Here is a 20,023-nt window from a genome sequence, read left to right as displayed (position 1 = left end):
GGGGTATAACTATTTCAAGGTCAGTGATTACGAATGTGATGTTATTTTCTGTGCATAAGAATTACTTATTTGATTTTTGATCATTTATGGACCTCTGTCAGCCGATGAAAAATGACAAATTTATATTATAGTCAAGAATATATAGACTTTAAACATTTAAACTGAAGTACATATTTTAATGTTTCAAATAATTAACTGAACAATTGTTGTTGATAATGTACAGCACGGATTAGGGTGGCTTACGCTATTCAGACTTTTTTCATTATTTTGTCTTGTTGGAATTTTCAAAATGCTGAAATTAGGTTTTTAATAATAAAATTAAATATTAGGAAAGAAACACCTGCACATTGAAGCAAATCTCTTTCAAGCATTGAAATCTAAGAAAGACCAATACACACAAATCTACATTTCTGAGGATTTTCTTAAAAACATGTCCATTATATGCAGGTACATTTTAATTCTCTAAATTGTTTTTTTACTTATATTCAAAATTACAGCTTGCTTATAATTACAGCTCTGTATGCTAATTTATTGTGGATAAGCAAGACTGTTTTCCCTGGAGGCCATAGCTAATGATTTATTACCTCTCAGTTAAATTGGGTCATTTAAATTCTTTACATTTCAGGAAAACAAAAGCAGAACAACTGGGTATTTGCAAAAGAAAAGGAAGCATATTCGAAAAGTAAAACATTTTATATTTTTGTAAATTTTATTTACTTTGAATTAGATTGCATTTATGTTCATTCTGTGATAATGAATTATTTGTGTTTTTTGAATGAACTTTTGTTTATATTAGAAAGGCCTTACCATTAGACTAATTACATTTACATTTACATGTACTTCCTTAGCAGATACTTTTATTCACAGGCAAATGCATTAGATATACTAAGTCATGGGAAACACACTGTAATCGCATGCAACACTCATGTGGTGCAATGACAGAAAATGATCTACAAGCCGTCAGGGCTGTACAAGACTAGGTGAAATGGTTAGATGGCTTGTTTGTCTAATATGAGGCAGAGCCAGGAGAATGAGCACCAGTGTTTGATTCCAGGTGGTGGACAGTAAAGCTTCATCTGACAAACCTTTATTTGTGTCCTCAGTCAGTAGGTAGTGTAAGTGTACTCTGTCTTGGCTGCAGTGGCATCAAATGTGTGCATGTTTTCCATATTTGAAAATGATGAATTTAAGGAGAGGGTGAGAGTGTTAACAGCATTTTAGTCTGTTATAAGTGATGACACCATTAACACATTACAATAAAAATTCTATTCACTTGAGTTAGAGAATATCTTCATTAGCAAAGCCACTTAGGTCATTTGGGCATCCAGTCCACTGTCCAACTAAGAGTCTTAGAGCTTGGATTCTGTCCCAAGTGGGAGACAAGCCACATCCGAAGTTAAGAATACAGTACATTTAGTTACAGTTACAATACACTTTAAAGGCCCCATATGCCAAATTAAATGAAGTCAGCACAGAACAATGAATCACATCTGATTTTTTTCTTAAAATGGCAGTTCAGTAAACAATTAGGAAACTCTTAAAAAATTAAACATTTTCAAAGCTCAAGTAATGTTGACTGCGGTGGGTTGGCGCCCTGCCCGGGATTGGTTCCCTGCCTTGTGCCCTGTGTTGGCTGGGATTGGCTCCAGCAGACCCCCATGACCACTGTGTTCGGATTCAGCGGGTTGGAAAATGGATGGATGGATGGAAGTAATGTTGAACGCCTAATGCAGTATCTTCTTATGAAAATTTTCACACTTGTTTAAAGTGTTTTTTGGAGCCTGCTGGAAAGTCTTTATTGTTGAACAGGGTATTTACTGACTCTGTTGTAACGTGTTGGTACTGGTGCTGACATACCTTTTAGAAACAAGCAGATGACATGCAGTAAGTGTTTAGATAGATGGGTGCTATTATCGCTGTAAGTTAACATATTTTCTGGTCAGGGTAGACAGCTTGAGTGTGATGCAGACAGGGACTAGTCATTGCTAATGAAAGATATGACCTGTGATATAACTAAATGTCACTGTTTTATATACAATACATACCCAATCTATACAGTGTATGCTAGGCATATGGGAATCTCAATGGACATTTTATGACACCGAAAATTAAGAAAAATCTAAACAGAGTTCATTATGATGTGTACAGAAGTAATACTTTGTAGTTCATTGTGGGCTACTATTAACATTCAAATTGCCCTTCATTTCTTTTAAACTCAGGGATAGCCATGTTATCAAAACATTGTCTTCATCCATTCATCATTTTTCCAAACACAACTAACCTATTTATTTTAATAACTAATGCCATCTTTAATCTGCATAGCATAATGATTATAACGTTTCTATAAAATTCATGTTCAAGAATTTACTTATAATACAAAACACAAGTAACATGAACATCTCAGTAAGTACATTAGAGAAAATGTATTGTTTATTATGTGACCAACCCTGAAGCAAATTGCGGGTAATTTAAACTTTTGTTACGCTTTACAGTATGTTTGCAATCTCTTGATTCTGAGAACACAAAATTGAGAATTGTTCTTAGGTTCATAGTAAGTTTTGATGTAAACAGATGTATGCAAAAGAGGCCAATCCAAGGAGTTTATTTGGAATTTATCACACATGTTATACTATACTTTGATTTCATCAGATATACTTTTATCATTGCAGATGTTTAATAAGTGTTATTACTTTCAGTTATCACTGTATGATGTAATTTGGTCAATTAGCACTGATAGCTCATGAATTCAGCATTCTGGGTTTGAACCTTGTACCCTGTCACTGTAAGTGTGGAATTTCCATGTTAGGGTTTTTCTTCCACGTGATAAAGATGAGTGTGTGATTAAATGATGAGTCAAACCAGGCTCAGTGCATGGGTGAGCACTGTGATGTTCTTGTACACTGACCAGAACTGGTTCCTACCTTTACCTGATCCTGCCATCAAAGGCTCCAGCCTCCCAACCCTAACTGATTTAGGCATGTTTAAAAATGTCATGTATGTAATGTAAGTTTTAAAAATCTTATTTTGGATATAAAAATGAAACACCAACTGCATGAAAATAATTAAGAAAACAATGTAGATTGAGTAACAATAGCATATTAAATATTCAAATGCTTATATTGTAATGAACATACTATTCACAACAGGAAAACATGTAGGGAAAGGATGTGTGGATTATATTACATTACACATTTCTCAAACACACATTCTACAGTTCAGGAGCCTATCCTGGAAGCATTGGATGATAAACATGAACCATCACTGGATAAGGTACCAGCTCATTACAGGGCACACTCACTACCATTTCCACACTTTCTCATGTAGGGACAATTCAGAATTGTCAATCCATGTAATTAGTACATCTTTGGGATATGGAAGGTAACTAAAGAACGTGGAGCAAATAAGTGAAGATAGCAGGATAATGTGCCTTGGTGGGAACTGGATGGCTTATCACTTAGCCATTGTGTAATCTAAGAGTACAGTTAATGTAAAGTGCTTCAGAATGTGTCTGAATGAAATTGTGGTGCTGTTCATTGAAGTAAATGTTTATTTTTCTATTCTTGTTTTAGGTCTAACTGAAGATCAATGAAGTTCTTATGAGGACATAATGGGCATCCCAATGACAGTTCTTCTTTCGACTGTCATAGCAATGATTCTGCCCTTTTGCCACTGCAATAGAGGCCCAGAAAAGGGCTTCTCACAGTTCCAGTTTACCCACCACCTTTATAATGCCACAATAAATGAAAATTCCATCCCGAAGACATACATAGACTGCAATGTGAAAATGGGAATTTACATCAAAGATCCTCTTTGGACTATTAAGTACAAGATCTTTTCTGGAGATGAAAGCAATCTTTTTAAAACAGAGGAATATACAGTTGGAGATTTCAGCTTTCTGAGGATCAAGACTCGAAGCAGTAACACAGCAATGCTTAACAGAGAGGTGCGAGACATATACACTCTGACTATTCAAGGCACCGAAAAGACCTATGATTACGAAGCAAGAACTAAAGTTATTATTCGTGTCCTGGATGCAAATGACTTGAAGCCGCTATTTTACCCTGCTTCTTATAGTGTCACAGTGTCGGAAGACACACCTTTGAAAGCAAGCCTTGTCAGAGTGAGTGCCACTGACGCTGATCTTGGAAGCAACTCTGAATTCTACTTTTCCTTCCCAGAAAAATTGCAGGCTTTTATGGTGCATCCTTCCACTGGTACAATCATTTTGTCAAAATACTTGAACTATACCCTTTCACCCAAATATGAATTTCATGTACTGGCTGAAGACAGAATGAAGAAGATTTCAGGAACAAAGGGCTTTGGAAATGTAGCCAGGGTAACTATTAATGTAGAAAAGATAGACTCTAAACCACCAATAATTGCATCAATAGACGTCACTAGTGCTAAGAATGAAATGGAGTTTCTTAATGCAATTATGACCGTGTTTGTTGCTGGCCCTGAACAAAAGGTTCAGTCAGTAGATATTATAGCTGGTAATCAATTTGCCGATTTTAAAGTTATCCCTTCGGACTTTAAGAATCAGGAATACAAGTTGATTTCAATTAGAAGTATTAATTGGCTAAATTATCCCAATGGCTTAAATCTTTCATTTCAGGCAAAAGACAACAGCCGACCCCCTTTACTTTCACCCATAAAGAGCTTGTACATAGCAGTGCAAAAGGACAACAACATTAAATTTGAAAAGGAAGTGTACCATGTTATGCTGAGTGAATTTTCCCCTCCTAAAAGTTTTGTTGTTCTTACTAAGGTGATTTCAGATCATTCAAACATCAGTTATGCTATATCTAAAAACCACGACAGTGCAAACTTTTTGATTCACTCCAAAAGTGGCCTAATCACAACAGCAGTACAAATGGATTTTGAAAAGAAGTCTCACTTTGAGTTTGATGTGACAACAACCAACAAGGAAGCCAAAACTCGTGTTATAATTGATATTGTTGATGAAAATGACAATGCTCCAAAGTTCAGCCAGACCTCTTATCAAGAAACGGTTTTTGAAAATGTAGCAATTGGAACAAAAGTTCTACAGGTAACAGCATTAGACAGTGATTCAGGAAGCAAAGGCTTTGTGACATATGCCATAGCGAACAGAGGGCCATTACCATTTTCGATCGATCCATTTACAGGAGTTGTCTCCACCTCTGAAGAACTGGATTATGAACTTATGCAACGCTTGTATCATCTTCGAATTTGGGCATCAGATAGTGGAACACCCTTTAGTCATGTAACAGAATCAACTGCTACAATTATTATGAATAATGTAAATGACAATATTCCGAAATTTGAAAGGATAAAATGCCAGGCAACCATTCCTGCAAATTTTCAACAAGGTACATGTATTGGCATCATGTCAGCAGTTGACTGGGATGAGCTGCAACAAGTGAGATATGAGATAGTATCAGGCAATGAACAAGGACTCTTTGACCTGAATCCAACCTCTGGCATGCTAATGCTGCAGAAGCAAATTCCTCAGAATAAGCCTGATGATGTGATACGCTCATATAGCCTGAAAATAACTGCCACAGATGGAGAAAACTATGCTCTACCAACAGATATTAACATTACTGTTTCCGAGACCACTGAAGAAGAAGCTTGTGAAAAAATGAAGTGTGAAGAGACTCAGGTTTTAAAAAATTTGACTAACATGCTTATTCAATCAATTAAGCCCAAAATTCAGTCGGCAGATGATGAAACTTTCTCCGATGTATATATTGTAAATTACCACCCTCCCAAATTTGATAAAAATCTTCCCAGTTCAATTGATATTAAAGAAAACACTCCCATCAATTCAACTGTTCTCCACATTGTGGCACATGACGAGGATACTGGCTTTAATGGGAAGCTAGTGTATGTAATCTCTGATGGAAATGAAGATGGCTGTTTTCTGATTAACATGGAGACAGGTGAACTTAAAGTATTCTCTCACTTAGACCGAGAAACAAAAGGATTTTATATTCTTAATATTACTGTCTATGATTTGGGAACACCACAGAAGGCTTCATGGAAGTTCTTAGCAATTAACATTATAGATGTCAATGACAATGAACCAAAGTTTGAACAGCCTGCTTACTTCCTGTCAGTTTCTGAAGACACAGAGTTACGGAGGATCATTTTCAAAGTAACAGCGACTGACACTGACCTAGAAGATAATGGAAGAGTTAAGTATTCTTTTTTAACACCTACTGAAACTTTTACTATTAATGAGTTTACTGGAGAAATTGGGATAATTCAACCACTGGACAGAGAACAATATCCATATTACAGACTAAAAATTGAGGCTAGGGATCAGGCAAAACTAGAGCCTCAACTAATGTCAACTGCAGACATTTTAGTAGCAGTGGAGGACGTCAATGATAACCCTCCAAGATTTCTTTCCGCACCCTACAAGGTACAAGTTCCTGAAGATTTTCCAGTTGGAACCATGATTTTGTGGGTTGAAGGTTATGATTTAGACCTAGGTCTTGGGGGACAAATTAACTACAACTTGATGAACAGTGAAAATGGAGTGTTTCATTTAGACACGTCAACTGGTGTTCTTACCTTAGAAAGAGAACTGGACTTTGAGAAGAGGAGTCAGTATAATTTAACTGTACGAGCCGTTGATCATGGAAAGCCTAGAGCTCTGTCTTCATCTTGCATTGTTGAAGTGGAAGTAATAGACATCAATGAGAATCTGAATGCCCCACGTTTCACTTCTTTTGTCTTCAAAGGAAGTGTTGAGGAGGGCAGCCCTATTGGGACTACAGTCACCACATTAACAGCTCTCGATGAGGATTCTGGAAAAGATGGCGAAGTGCGATATTTTATTAGTGATGGTACTGGGTTTGGAGTTTTCACAATTGATCAGGAAACAGGTAAGTTTATACGTTCAAAATGATAAATCACTTTTTAGATATACTGTTTCCCACAAATTTTTACAGAGAGCAGTCATGGGCACCCTCAAACATAGCATGACATTCAGTCAGATGTATTAACGTTTACAAGGTATTTATTTTTTGTGACTAGATTATGCACAATCAAAGAACCAAAGCAAAAATTACAACATAATATACAGAGGTGCTACGATATACCAGGCCCGACTGTAGAAGAATGACACTTGTTTCAATCAGGTAGACTGCCTTACAAACCTCATTAAACCTCACAGTCAATCTCCATTTTTTCCTCTGGCCATAACCACTCTGAGCAGCTATGCACACTGTTTATCACATTGGTGTTCTCTTTACTACCTGCATACGTAATGGTGCTCTTAACCTTGCAATGTATTACATTGATTGCTCAAGTGGTTCTTATCTCACCAATGCAACATTTTTTTGGCTCAGATTGTACATAGTGTATATATTTATGCCTTTTTAACTGAACACTTAATTTTTATTTTTTCCATCTATAGTAGTTCAGGACCAGTGTTCAGTTTTTACCAACAAGCGTTGTGTTGAGTTTCAGTATGAATTTGACCTGCTGTGCTACAAAATCTTCATTCAGTTTTCCTACACATTTTTATAGAAAAGGGACTGCCAATACAACAATATAAAATACAGCCCATAGCAGATTGCAAAATGTGCATATTCAGCAGTCAGATTATGGTTTTGATGTCATAAGTGCAAATTAATTATTCTTTAATGTTATTGTCTAATCTTAATTGTCTTTTTTTTCTTATAACTTTCTCTTTATTATATTGTAAAGCCCTTTGAGCTAAATTGTGTATGAAAATGTGCTATATAAATAAATGTTGTTTTAGTGAAAGATAGAAGTTCTCATCTCTAAATCAGAGGCACACAAAGAACCTTTATTTCAGCGGCATTACTGCGGTTGTGAGCAACAAGCACAAATATGTTGAATGGCACTAGTCACTGTCAGAGTGTGCATATAACAGGAGAAGAAAAAAACACATCTTCACCCTCTGATTTCAATCTGTGAATGGCATCTGTAATTGGAGATGCCTATATTTGCAGCATTATGCCAGAGCAGTCCTGACGATTGTCAGTGTTATCTTCGCATCTTGCATGTTAACAGAATGTTACTGCTTATGGATAATAAAAGCAGCTTTGTTATTGTTTAGTGGCCTTATTGCAATATGAGTGCATTAAAGTGCTCTGATTATGTTAAGAAAATGGACACTGAAGCAAATTGCCTTTTGATGATGGTAATAAAATATTATTTTATATGTACGTAAATGCACCCTCACCATACAAAATCTGGATGTAGAACGTAGCTGGTTGGTCAGTTAATGGCTTCCAGCACAACTGGCATGATGGATTGAAAGTTAGCTAAGGTATTCCTGACCTGGTGCCTATTTCCCTGATAAGTGACAACAGTTAGTCTAAACTGACAAAAAGAAAAGTTCTTCAGTGCAAATACTCAGCATTGGCCCTTTAAAAAGGGAACTAAAATATAGTCTGTGCATCAAATTCGTCACATGTGAGCTTTAATTTGTTTGTCATATCAATGCACATTACTGTAACAGCTCCGTGATATTTATTGTGTGTACAAGTCCTCATTTATCTAATTTGGGTGCATTTCCCTACTTGGTCAATGGTGTCGTCATATCGCATTTTCTCTGAAATGATGGGTACACATGGGTCGGAGTTGCAGTAAATATATCCACATTACCTTGTCAAAGTTTTTTTTTAATAAATTCCGACTTTTACATGGAAAGTTGCATACGCACATTTTGAGTCTCATTTATACATACGCAAGCTTTATAAATGAGGCCGCTGGACTTCCAGTTCTTTACCCTAAGGGTATAGATCTGTAACCCTGGTTGCCTCCATTGTTTGCGAAACTGAGGGAAATGAGATAAGGGTACCCCCAAGGAATGGTATAATATGACTGTAGGTACTGTACACAATGGCATACCGCTGCTAATAAGCTGGGGTTAATTGTGAACTCCCACTTCACCCAAAAAAATCAAAACCTGCCTTCATTAAAGTCATTAAAAGCCATGTGCTATTGCGAACCCTTTGTGTGTAAAAATCTATTTATTGCTTGCTTGGTTTATAGAAGAATTAAGTCTAGGCTATCGTGATAGGTTCTACCCCCAGATGCTGTTCACAATGTAGACAATTATAAAATATTTTTTGTGTTTTTCTTCAGATATTGAAATTGAAACAAAATGCATTATGTATTGAACTGGAATATAAGTTGTTTATAAAACTAAAGCATGGTGCATGGCAGAAAGGCTTTATCAGGATTTTTTGAGAAGAAAACTGACATGGGATAATTTCAATATGGGTAATATGGTTAACGCCTTTACTACTTTATTTTAGGTTGTTATCAGTAACATTCCTGATATGCACATCACACAATAGCTGTTTAGCTAAAAGTAATTCAAACTCCACTAGAACTGGAACTATAGGCAATTAAAAAAGATCATTTCAATCTTATCTTTCAAACCTAATTTTTATAAAAAATAATGAATTACAGTAGATATTGAGTTTAGAGGTAGATACTGGGTTTGATTTATTAGTTGTGCCTCAAAAGCTGCAAACAGGAGCCTTTAATATTTTATAGGTTATCTCCGTTTTAATTAAGAATTTTGTCATTTTTTGAAAATGCAATGTAATCATTAGTCTGTTGCAGGCAAAAGGAGTAAAATTACTTAAAAGAAAAATCTATTTCTTTTATGCAACAGGGAGGTTTCAATGTTGTTAGATAGTTTGAAAATGTCAGATATACTTTTTTGTGATCTAATTGTTACTGAAATCGAACAAGAACAATGCATGTTAATCAAAATTATGATTACAATACCTCTGCACCCACATGTCAAAACAAGTCTCCAGTGTATGAATTCTCATTGAAGCCTAAGGACAATTGGAGCAGAGTGGTGCGGCACAGAAATAAAAAGAAGAGCACACATAAAAAATCACTGACACTTTAAAAATTTTCCAAGAATTCAGATAATATTCAGAAGACAGGGATGGGTTGGCATCCCAACTTTTCGAAGAAGTCAGATAATGATAATAAATCTTTACATTTATATAGCTCTTTTCTTACTACTCAAAGCACTCTCCATGCAGAGAGGACCAGAATACAAATCCATGATCTCCTTACTGCGAGGCAACTGCACTACCACTGTGCCCCATAATATTCACAAGACACGGAAGAACAATATTCCGTTACCCAGCTCTCATAATGGATGGACATGTGTTCCCATTTCAACCCTGGGAGCTAATGGAAGGATAGAGTGAAACTGCTTCTCTGAGGCATGTGTTTCCCAGTAGGCTAGATGGCAGCACATCTCTGCTAGGCCTCCCATGTCGATACCCACAGGGCTGCGTTTTGAATTGCAATCCCAGTGGACAGCCCTCCTGGGGTCCTTGGGCATTGCTAGGGCAAGCTGCCAGTAGAGGCTCTCATCCTACTGAGATTCTGCTTGGCACAGAAATTTCTCCAGAAGGTAATATTGTGGCACAAAGTTTAGCATGAAAAGGGACACTCCGTCTAACCCAGTTGAATTAGAGTCAGGAATGGAGGATAAGGAAGACACAGAAAGGGTGAGAGAAATTATTAGAATATTGTATTGTGGAATAGAAGCCTACTTTAAATGTATTTCTGTTGAATTAACAGTCTTTTGAACTTGTGTTCAGTATAATTGTGTCTGGGGTTTGGGGATCTGAGACACCACACAGTAGTCACACTAGTAAAAAGTAAAAAATGTAGAAACTAATTACTTAATAATTAGTATGAAATAAGCAATAAAAATGCTCATTCATTAGCAATAAAAATTAAACAGGTGTTTCTTTAAACAATGCTTCTTTGCAATCCCATTTGTCTGCTAAGCTCTAATCACTGGGTAATGTGGTCCATCAGAATAATAATTATCTTCTGATTACACTATCGACTGGACAAAGCTGCATACGGAATCATGTCTGTGCTGGGCAGCATAGCCAATAACATTAGATTGAGACCATATGTGGATACCCTGAAGACCAAAGGCTACTCCACATCCAGAGCTTGTACACAAATTCTAGAGACACCCATCATTAAAAGACTAATTAGACGATTTATCCAACTGGTTTTTCAGCTCATCAACATGGTGATTATGTAATGTACACCTACACATTGTAGCACTGCGCTGTGCAAATTCTGTGCAGCTTTCCTACCTTCATGTTGTTGTGAAATATGCTACCCAGACTGACATCATTCTTTTTACTGAAAGTAACATATCATTTCCCCAGTTTAGCATCCAGGGGTGCAAATACCTCACCAGGCAGCATTGGACACAAAGCAGAAGCCACATGTAGACAAGTGCCGGTCCTTTGCAGAGTACACTCACAGACACATCCACACTCACCCATATGGGTCAAGGTAGCTCATTTAATGAACATGTTGTTCTTTGTATGTGGAAACAAACTTATATACTATGAAAAAAAAAACAGCTCAGGCACTGGAAATACCGTCAGACTCAGCACATACTGTGCACAAGCTCGAACTGTGAGATAGATGAACTAACCATTAGCTTTTGCATTAATAAACATGAATTTGTGAGATTTTCAAATGCAGAATCACTCAGGGGAGGACAACATGTACATATAGCATTAGAACATTTATCACTTAAGGAGGTTTATGAATGATGATAGCTTGTGTATTAAACTTCCTTTATTTTTTCTTTTTTTGTAATATTACCTTGACAACAGCATGTCTTGACTTGGATTCATGCTTTGAAAGCTTTGACATACTTTTAAGACTGAAGGACCCTGCTCAATGTTAAATACACAGCTCTTTTACAAACACTACCCGTATCACATTCAGTCAGGAAATCACTCCCACCAGTACTTTGAGTTTCCATTCTAAGCTTACACCAATGGTATGCATGGGTCCTGAAAAGGTGTGGCAGATTAATATATTGTGTAAAACTAAACACAAACTGTTAGCTTCTACCTCTACTCTGGGTTTCCACCAAATTATTGAACATCATGATATAGACAAAAAGCACCTAAACTAGTACATCCATTTTCCAACCCACTGAATCCAAACACAGGGTCACGGGGGTCTGCTGGAGCCAATCCCAGCCAACACAGGGCACAAGGCAGAAACCAATCCCAGGCAGGGTGCCAACCCACCACAGGACACACACAAACACACCCACACACCAAGCACACACTAGGGCCAATTTAGAATCACCAATCCGCATGTCTTTGGACTGTGGGAGGAAACCCATGCAGACACAGGGAGAACATGCAAACTCCACGCAGGGAGGACCCGGGAAGCAAACCCAGGTCCCCAGGTCTCCCAACTGCGAGGCAGCAGTGCTACCCACTGCATCACCGTGCCACCCTAAACTAGTACAATATTAGCGAAATAATAACAAGATATTTTTGTGAAAGTCAGAGCAGCACAGTAGTATATCAGTTAACAGTGGAGTCTTAAAGCCACATATATTAGGACTTTATTTCTGGCCCATTCACTATCTGAGCAGAGATTACACAGTCTCTGTGTGTCCCCTTGAGTTTTTACTCAGGTAAACTGAGTTTCTGTTACATACCAAAGGTCTGTATGATAGATCACTTGAAGACTCGTTATCGGTGCTGTATGATTAAATGTGGATGCGTGTAGGTAATTTGATGAACTTCCTTCATATTAAAAACTGGTTTGTGTTTTTTGCAACATTCTGCTGGAACAAGTTCTGCGTCTTGCAATGGAAATTACAATTCAGGAAACAAATGGGTGAAAAGATATGCCTGAGAGATTTAAATGGCTTCTTATTATCCTTTTCAATATCTATTTATGAAATTAAATATGTGCAGCAGGTAGAGGGTAGCCTCAGATATCAGAACTGATGTCAAGACTTCCAGAGGTTCATTTTCTCCATGAATGCTGTTACCTGTAGGTTTTGATTTCTTGTCATCTATTGTTAAATGACCATATCTCAGTTATAATGGTTAAAAATTATTAGTTAATAATTGAGATTCATTCTCTTTTACTTTGTATTTAATATAGCATGTATTTTTATGCATATAAATTATGCATAGCTTTCTCATTTACTTTTAGTGCATGATAGATGTATTTATACTGTATGTAAGCATTCTCAGCTGGTCTGCAATAGAGTTTATCAAATATGAATGATAAACACAAGACCTCTCACATTTTCTCAATTTTGTCACCTTAATCTGTAATACTCCTTTTGTATATGTTTAAAAGGGGATTACTCAACCTAGGTATCAATTTGAGTCAGTGAGCTATGAACCAATGGAAAGTATAGGACACATTGATAATCCACATTTTCAGCTATAGCTCCATGCAAACATGGCATAGCTGAGGTGTTCTTAGGCATCATTTTCTTTTAATATACCTAATTTCAGACCCATTCGTCAAACTAGATAGCTGAGACAGAAATTTAAAATATAAGTCCCCTACCAAAAATTCAAAATCAAATTTTAATCATTCTTCTTCATTCTTAAACACATGCCCAGGGCCATCTTAACGTATGGGCACAATTGGCACTGGTTGGGGACCCCAGAAGCATAGGGGCTCACGATGTTTCTGATGCCTCTGTATGTTTCTGTTGGGCTATCTAAACAGGAGCCCCACTGCACTATTTTGCCTGGGGGCCTATAATGCTGGTAAGATGGCCCTACACATGCCTGTGTATCTTTTGTGTATTCTGGTTAGTTTCCTCGATCCCTCTGAAATCTAGCTCATAGTTGTCACAGCTTATAGCAATTTTTTTTTTTTTTTCACTGTGTGCACTGAATGGACCTCATTTATAAAACTTCACATGCATATATGAACACTTCTCTACAAACAAATGAATGTGTCTTCACTAGTTTTTCTGCAAGTTAAATCTATTTATTTATGTGAATCTCAGGTTCTTCTTAGAAGAATATTTTGGCACGCACTTCACAATTAAGATAAATCAATGTCCTCAAATGTCAAGCAAGAACAGAATTTATGTTAGACAACGCAAGAATGGGTCCAATAGCTGTCAGATTCCTGAGTCAGCATGTAGACCTAAGCAATTCTTTGTTGAATCGTTTAAAAACTAAATACAAAGTCGAGAATTACAAGGATTTTTGAGTTATCTGATACACATTACTGACCTTACATCATCCCAGACTTTGAGAGTGACATGCAATTTGTCACTCTTAAAGAGACTACAGGAATGTTTCAGTACACTGTTTAAACTGCAGCTTCTGAGCTGAGTGAGGGTATACTCTGGGGGAAGTCTGGGTTTGAAGTTAGTAAGGACATTCTTTCTTACTTTGGGATTTGGGGTGAGGTTCACTGGGATTTTAGAGGGAATAGGGGACTTTCTTTTGAATTTAAGTGTAAATGTTTTGTTCAATGTTCCTTTTTTACAATTTTAATTTTATTTAAAAAATGTAAAGGATAAAAGACAGCATTTCAAAAACAATGAAAAATATGGGAGTTTTTTTTAATAATGGAAAAACATAATGGTTATTTGAGTAACAAGTACTTATTTTGATTGTTAACTTTGGGCTGCCTTATTATGCACAGTGGTGGGTTGCATTTAGTTTTTCTAAGATAACCTTGGATAATACTACTATGCAAGTTATGAGGAGAGACTGAAGGAATTGAAACTTTTCAGTTTAAGCAAATGGATATTAAGTGAAGGCATGACTGAAGTGTTTAAGTTATGAAAGTAATTAGTACAGTGGATCACAGCCATTAGTTTAAAATAAATTCTGCAACAAAAATATGAGGACAAGGTTTGAAATTTGTTAAGGGCAGATTTTACACCAATATTAAAATCTTTTTCTTCACACAAAGAACCATCTACACATGGAATAAATTATCATGTCTTGATGTAAAGAACAGGACTTTAGGAACATTTAGATCTTAGCTTGATATTAATTTGGACCATCTAGGAAATAAGATGCAGGTGTTAGTTGAGCTTAATGTCCTGTTCTCATCACTAATTGTTCTAATGTTCTATTAACAATATACAATATACTGAACTTCTGTTACTACTAATTATTACTTCCAGTAAAGTGTAGTAACAAGCACCATGCTTAAGCAGTACATTCACCTAGTGAGAGATCTGCAAATAAATTTATTAAACATGTTATAGGATGGCACTTTGTAATTAGATGTGAACATTAGTGCAAATTATTAGATTGGGTAGTATTATGATTTGATGAAAATGGGAATGCTGAAACAACTGTCAAAACATTTTGCACAAACACAACTTTTATAATTTAATTTAATGTTACTAAATATAAATAATAATTATAAGACAAATATTCAAAATACCAAATTAAAAATAAAAACTCAAAAATTCTATATTCAAATTCAGAAAAATAAAGAAAACAAGTAAACAACACTGAAAGAGAAAAACAAAACAATGAATCAATAATCCACCTTCACAAAATTTCCAAAATGCTAAATACAAATGAAAGATCCAAATATTACCCAAGAGTATAAGAATTAGGTGGAGAACTTTGTTTGGTGGCGCAGAGAGAATTGTCTTCATCTTAACATCAGCAAAACCAAGGAACTGGTTATTGACTTTCACTGTACCAAAGAGCCTCTGTGGCCAGTCATTATTCTGGGACTGGATGTAGGGGGGTTCATTCCTACAAGTATTTGGGGTCCACATTAATGACAGGTTGGCCTACTCTTGGAACACCAACGTACTACACAAGAAAGGACAGAACAGGCTTGTTTCCTTAGGAGACTGTGTCTCTTTAATGTGGGAAGTAACATCCTTCACATCGTCTATAACTTTGTGATGGCCAGTGCAAATTTTTGTGCTGTGGTGTGGTGGGCTGGTAACATCAGCTCAAGATAGGTCCACTGAATTAATAAGGTAAAATTAAAAGAGCAGGTTTAGTTATGGGATGCACTCTGAACCCTCAAGAAGTAGTGGTGAAGGAGAGAATTAAAACAAAACTGAATACAATTATGAGCAATGCTGCACATCTGCTCTCCGACACACTGACACTTTTAGCCAATGGATCATTCAGCAGGAGTGGGGTAAGAAACGCTACTGGGGCTCTTTTTTACCAACAGCAAGGCGTTTGCATAATGTCTCACCATGACTGTGACAGCCACCTCTGAAGTTTTCTTTCTTATAAAATTTTGCCTCCTTTTTGAGTCATTCTAGTGTGTGTTCAAACCATAGTGTATGTGTTGTGGTGGGCGGCCGGGTTCCATGCTTGGCCAGGACGCCCCTGCTGCATATGTTCCGGGGAAGCAACTATGGGCAGCTCAATACCTCCCCGAGGACGCTTGGTGGCAGCCTCTCTGACCGGCGGTGATGCCTCAACCTCCCGCAGGGCTCCATGGGAGATGGAGTCTTCAACAGCCCAATTGGGAGCTGGGGTGGCCGCCAGGGGGTGCTACAGGGATTCCACAGCCTATCTGGACAACTCTTCAGCTTCACCCGGAAGTGCAATTGGACCCAAGCTCCTGGAACACTTCCGGGTGGGCTATAAAAAGGACCGGCAAGCACCACTCTGGGCCAGAATCGGGAGGAAGAGGACAAGGTTGCCTGGGAGGAGTGGTGGTGCCAGAGGAAGAGTGTTTGGTCTGTGTATATTAAGTGCTTTAGGGACTGTGTTGTGGCTGGAGGGTTCACGGGGAAGACGTGCCCTCCAGCTGAAGAAAAATAAAAGCCTGTGTCTTTTTACACGTGCCTTTGTGTCAGTCTGTGCCGGGTCGGGCGCTATATAGCACCTTTATCACAGTGTATATTTATTTATTTAAAGAGCTTCTACAATAAGCCAAATTTACCCTATCTAAAAGTAAAAAAGAAAAGTCGTTAAAAAAATCAAAGACTAAATGGTCAGAACAAAACAAATTTACAAAATCTAGAAATTTGGAAAAGCAAACTTGTGGCAACAGCTGTCCTTAAATATTTCTGAGATACTGTTTATTTCAAACAACAGCTGTAAGACAAGAGACACTCAATGTAAGCAAACAGAATAAAGCAAAAAAAAAGTGAAGAAAATCAAGACAAGAGAGTGAGCAATAATTAGAAACATAATAAAAAACCTAAAATTGGGCAAGGAGCAGCCAATTTGTGTTTGCACTCTTACGACATCATAACCATATATTTATAAATCATCATCAATTTGCGTCTGGTAAATAAATTGTTTTTAGCATTCATTACATCCAGTTAAACCTTTTTAAATGTATTTTTAGGTTGGGAATTAAATGTGTTATTATTTAGGTGATTTTATGACAAATTATTTAATAATAATAAGGTATACCCTAGGACAGTGCAACAGCAGAAAAATACCTGGAGTCACACTCAAGATATTAGTGGTAAAGTTTATTCTTACAGCCTACCTGAAACTATATCAATTGGTATCATTCATGGGTTAATTAGACTGTGGTGAAATGGCTAGTGTTGCTACTTTACAGCTTCTTAAGCTTGGATTCATTTCCCTGCACACTCTTTGTGTGGTTTTCAGAATACAGTTACGAAAGTACTTGCTATTCTGATGTTCCCCAAGATTTATTTGTTTTGTCAAAGTACTATAGATGTGAATGTTAGATAACTGTGAATGACTGTCAAGATGTGTGTAAGATTTACAATAATTTGACATCCCATCAAATTATGGATCCTGCCTTCTGTCTAGTGTTGTTGAAGTCTTCATCATCTTAATAAGCTTTTTAAGAATGTTTGGAAGGTTGGATATTACCTTTTTCTTTCTTTTTCAAGAATTACTATTCTCATCTCTGGTATTTCCTAGCACCATTTTGAGTCATTGCACACAAAGTAAAATGTATCAAACGAGAAAGTAATTATCTATACCTGACCAGTGTAAATTAGTCAGTCAGTCAGTCAGTCAGTCATCGTCCAACCCACTATATCCTAACATAGGTTCACGGGGGTCTGCTGGAGCCAATCCCAGCCAGCACAGGGCGAAAGGCAGGAAACAAACCCTGGGCAGGGCACCAGCCCACCACAGGTGTAAATTAGTTGAGGTTTTAATTTTATGAAAAGATGAAAGGTGTTGTGTGATATCACATGTATGGAAAGATTTTGTTATACTTGATTAGATGCTATACTTAAGAATATTTATTAAATCCAATATTTTACTGATGAAACTTAGCAATCAGATTAATCTTGGATGAAATATTAATTCTTTATATTTAGTATAAAAATAAAAAGAAATATTCTAGATTTCTACACGGAAAATTAACACTTATTTTAGCAATAATGGACACAGACTTAAATATGTGTATGTCACATTGAAAACATATACATTACACATCCTCTTAGCTGATATGACCAGTCAAAATACTAGAAAAAAAAATACTAGAATGTCATTGTAGGAAATAACCAAATGTAGGGAAGACAGTCAGATGACAGTCTATTTGGGATTTCACACCACATTCTACTCTATTACTAAGTCACATTTTTATTTATTTTTAGAAAAAGAAAATAACTGCCATAAATGCTGGATTTATTTTCAAGATATACTCCAAAATTATAATGAGTGCACAGGGAAGTAGTGCTTTTAAGTAGGATGAAATCTGAAGACCTAATGTGATAGTAATAGCGAGCCAAGGTCAAAACTGGGAGGACTTGATACAAATAAACAATGGCCAGGATGTGAGACATAATTGTAAGTCAAGAGAGAGTCAAATACCAGAATATTTCACTTAGCCTAAGACAAAATACAAGATGTAAATCAGTCGAGGAACAGAAAATAATTTATAGCCGGAAAGATCTTTAAAATAATGACAATAAAGTTTCAAGTATGGAATTAGTCACAAACTCAAACGGTAAAGAAATATATTGTACTGAACTTTATACTGTGTTTGCTCCTAACCTCTCTCGCTTTATACTGTTGTTGTTGCTGTAGCTACGTCAAGTGTTGCCCACTCCCAGAATTCTTGCCATGCGATATCCTGGCAGCCATGCATTAGTAACAACAAGTAGTGGCACAACAAGACAACCCTTGGGAAGATGTGTTTCAAAATTAATGTTTTCAAAATGTCCTAAATCAAAAAACAGATAAGACCGTTAAATTCCTTGACCTCTAAAATCCCCAATGTGATATCTCCACTGTTTTAGAGGCCAAGGGAAAGGCTGTAAAAAATAATCCATCCATCCATTATCCAACCCGCTATATCCTAACTACAGGGTCATGGGGGTCTGCTGGAGCCAATCCCAGCCAACACATGGCACAAGGCAGGAAAGAAACCCCAGGCAGGGTGCCAGCCCACCGCAGAGTGCACACACACACACACACACATACTTGTAAAGGCTACATAATGAGGACACATGACTGAATCATGTTTTGTGGGGACAGCACATTCTGAAGACTGCAAAGTCTAGCCTGTTAAATGACATATATTAAAGCTTTATTCTAGGTATGCTGAGCATTTTAAATTCACAAAATAAAATTCATGGACAAATTGACTTTTTGCCGACTTATGTGGACATGTTCAGGTATTTATGTAAAGTGAGGACTTTGGAATACACACACAGTCACTCAGAATTGACCACTGTATGGGGACAACTTGCATTTTGGGGACACTGATTTACATATGCATTTTGTCAGATATAAACACACTATAGGAATAATTGTTCCTTTACAGATATGTGAGCATGCTTTTTGATTTCTTAGAAAATTATGAAGTTTGAAATTATCCTCTAAAATTATAGATAAAAATTATATGTTCCAAATATCTGAAAACATCCATCCATCCATTTTCCAACCCGCTGAATCCGAACACAGGGTCACGGGGGGTCTGCTGGAGCCAATCCCAGCCAACACAGGGCACAAGGCAGGAATCAATCCCGGGTTATGAAAACATTTCCCATAATTATTTTATTTTTCTTTTTTTAATGTTGTCCTTTTGAATCTGTGCAAGATTATAGTTCAATTAACTTCTCACATTTTCATATACTGTAGTATGTATTTGTTATCTTATATTTTCTTGAACTTATGGTCTGGTTAATTTTATATAATTATATGGCTATTTAAGTACTGCTCATCAGTCATGCCAGTGTAGTTGAAATAAAACAAAAAAAATTCCTTTGTTTCAACAGTTCTCCGATTAGGCACACATCTACTGTGTTTGT

General features: G+C 36.7%; 1 protein-coding gene across 1 annotated transcript in view; it reads left to right on the top strand.

The window, feature by feature from the left end:
* Positions 1-20,023, top strand: part of fat2 (FAT atypical cadherin 2) — a 203,723-nt gene that overhangs the window by 23,628 nt on the left and 160,072 nt on the right. Inside the window, exon 2 of the mRNA XM_028813216.2 lies at positions 3,570-6,875. Within this exon, the coding sequence (XP_028669049.2) occupies positions 3,608-6,875 (3,268 nt within the window). The 5' untranslated portion in view covers positions 3,570-3,607. The remainder of the gene's footprint in view (positions 1-3,569; positions 6,876-20,023) is intronic.

The sequence above is a fragment of the Erpetoichthys calabaricus genome, chromosome 11 (genome assembly GCF_900747795.2).
Source record: "Erpetoichthys calabaricus chromosome 11, fErpCal1.3, whole genome shotgun sequence".
NCBI classification, from domain to species: Eukaryota; Metazoa; Chordata; class Cladistia; order Polypteriformes; family Polypteridae; genus Erpetoichthys; species Erpetoichthys calabaricus.
Note: the sequence above shows the minus strand (reverse complement) of the source record. Positions and strands in the feature narration are given on the sequence as shown.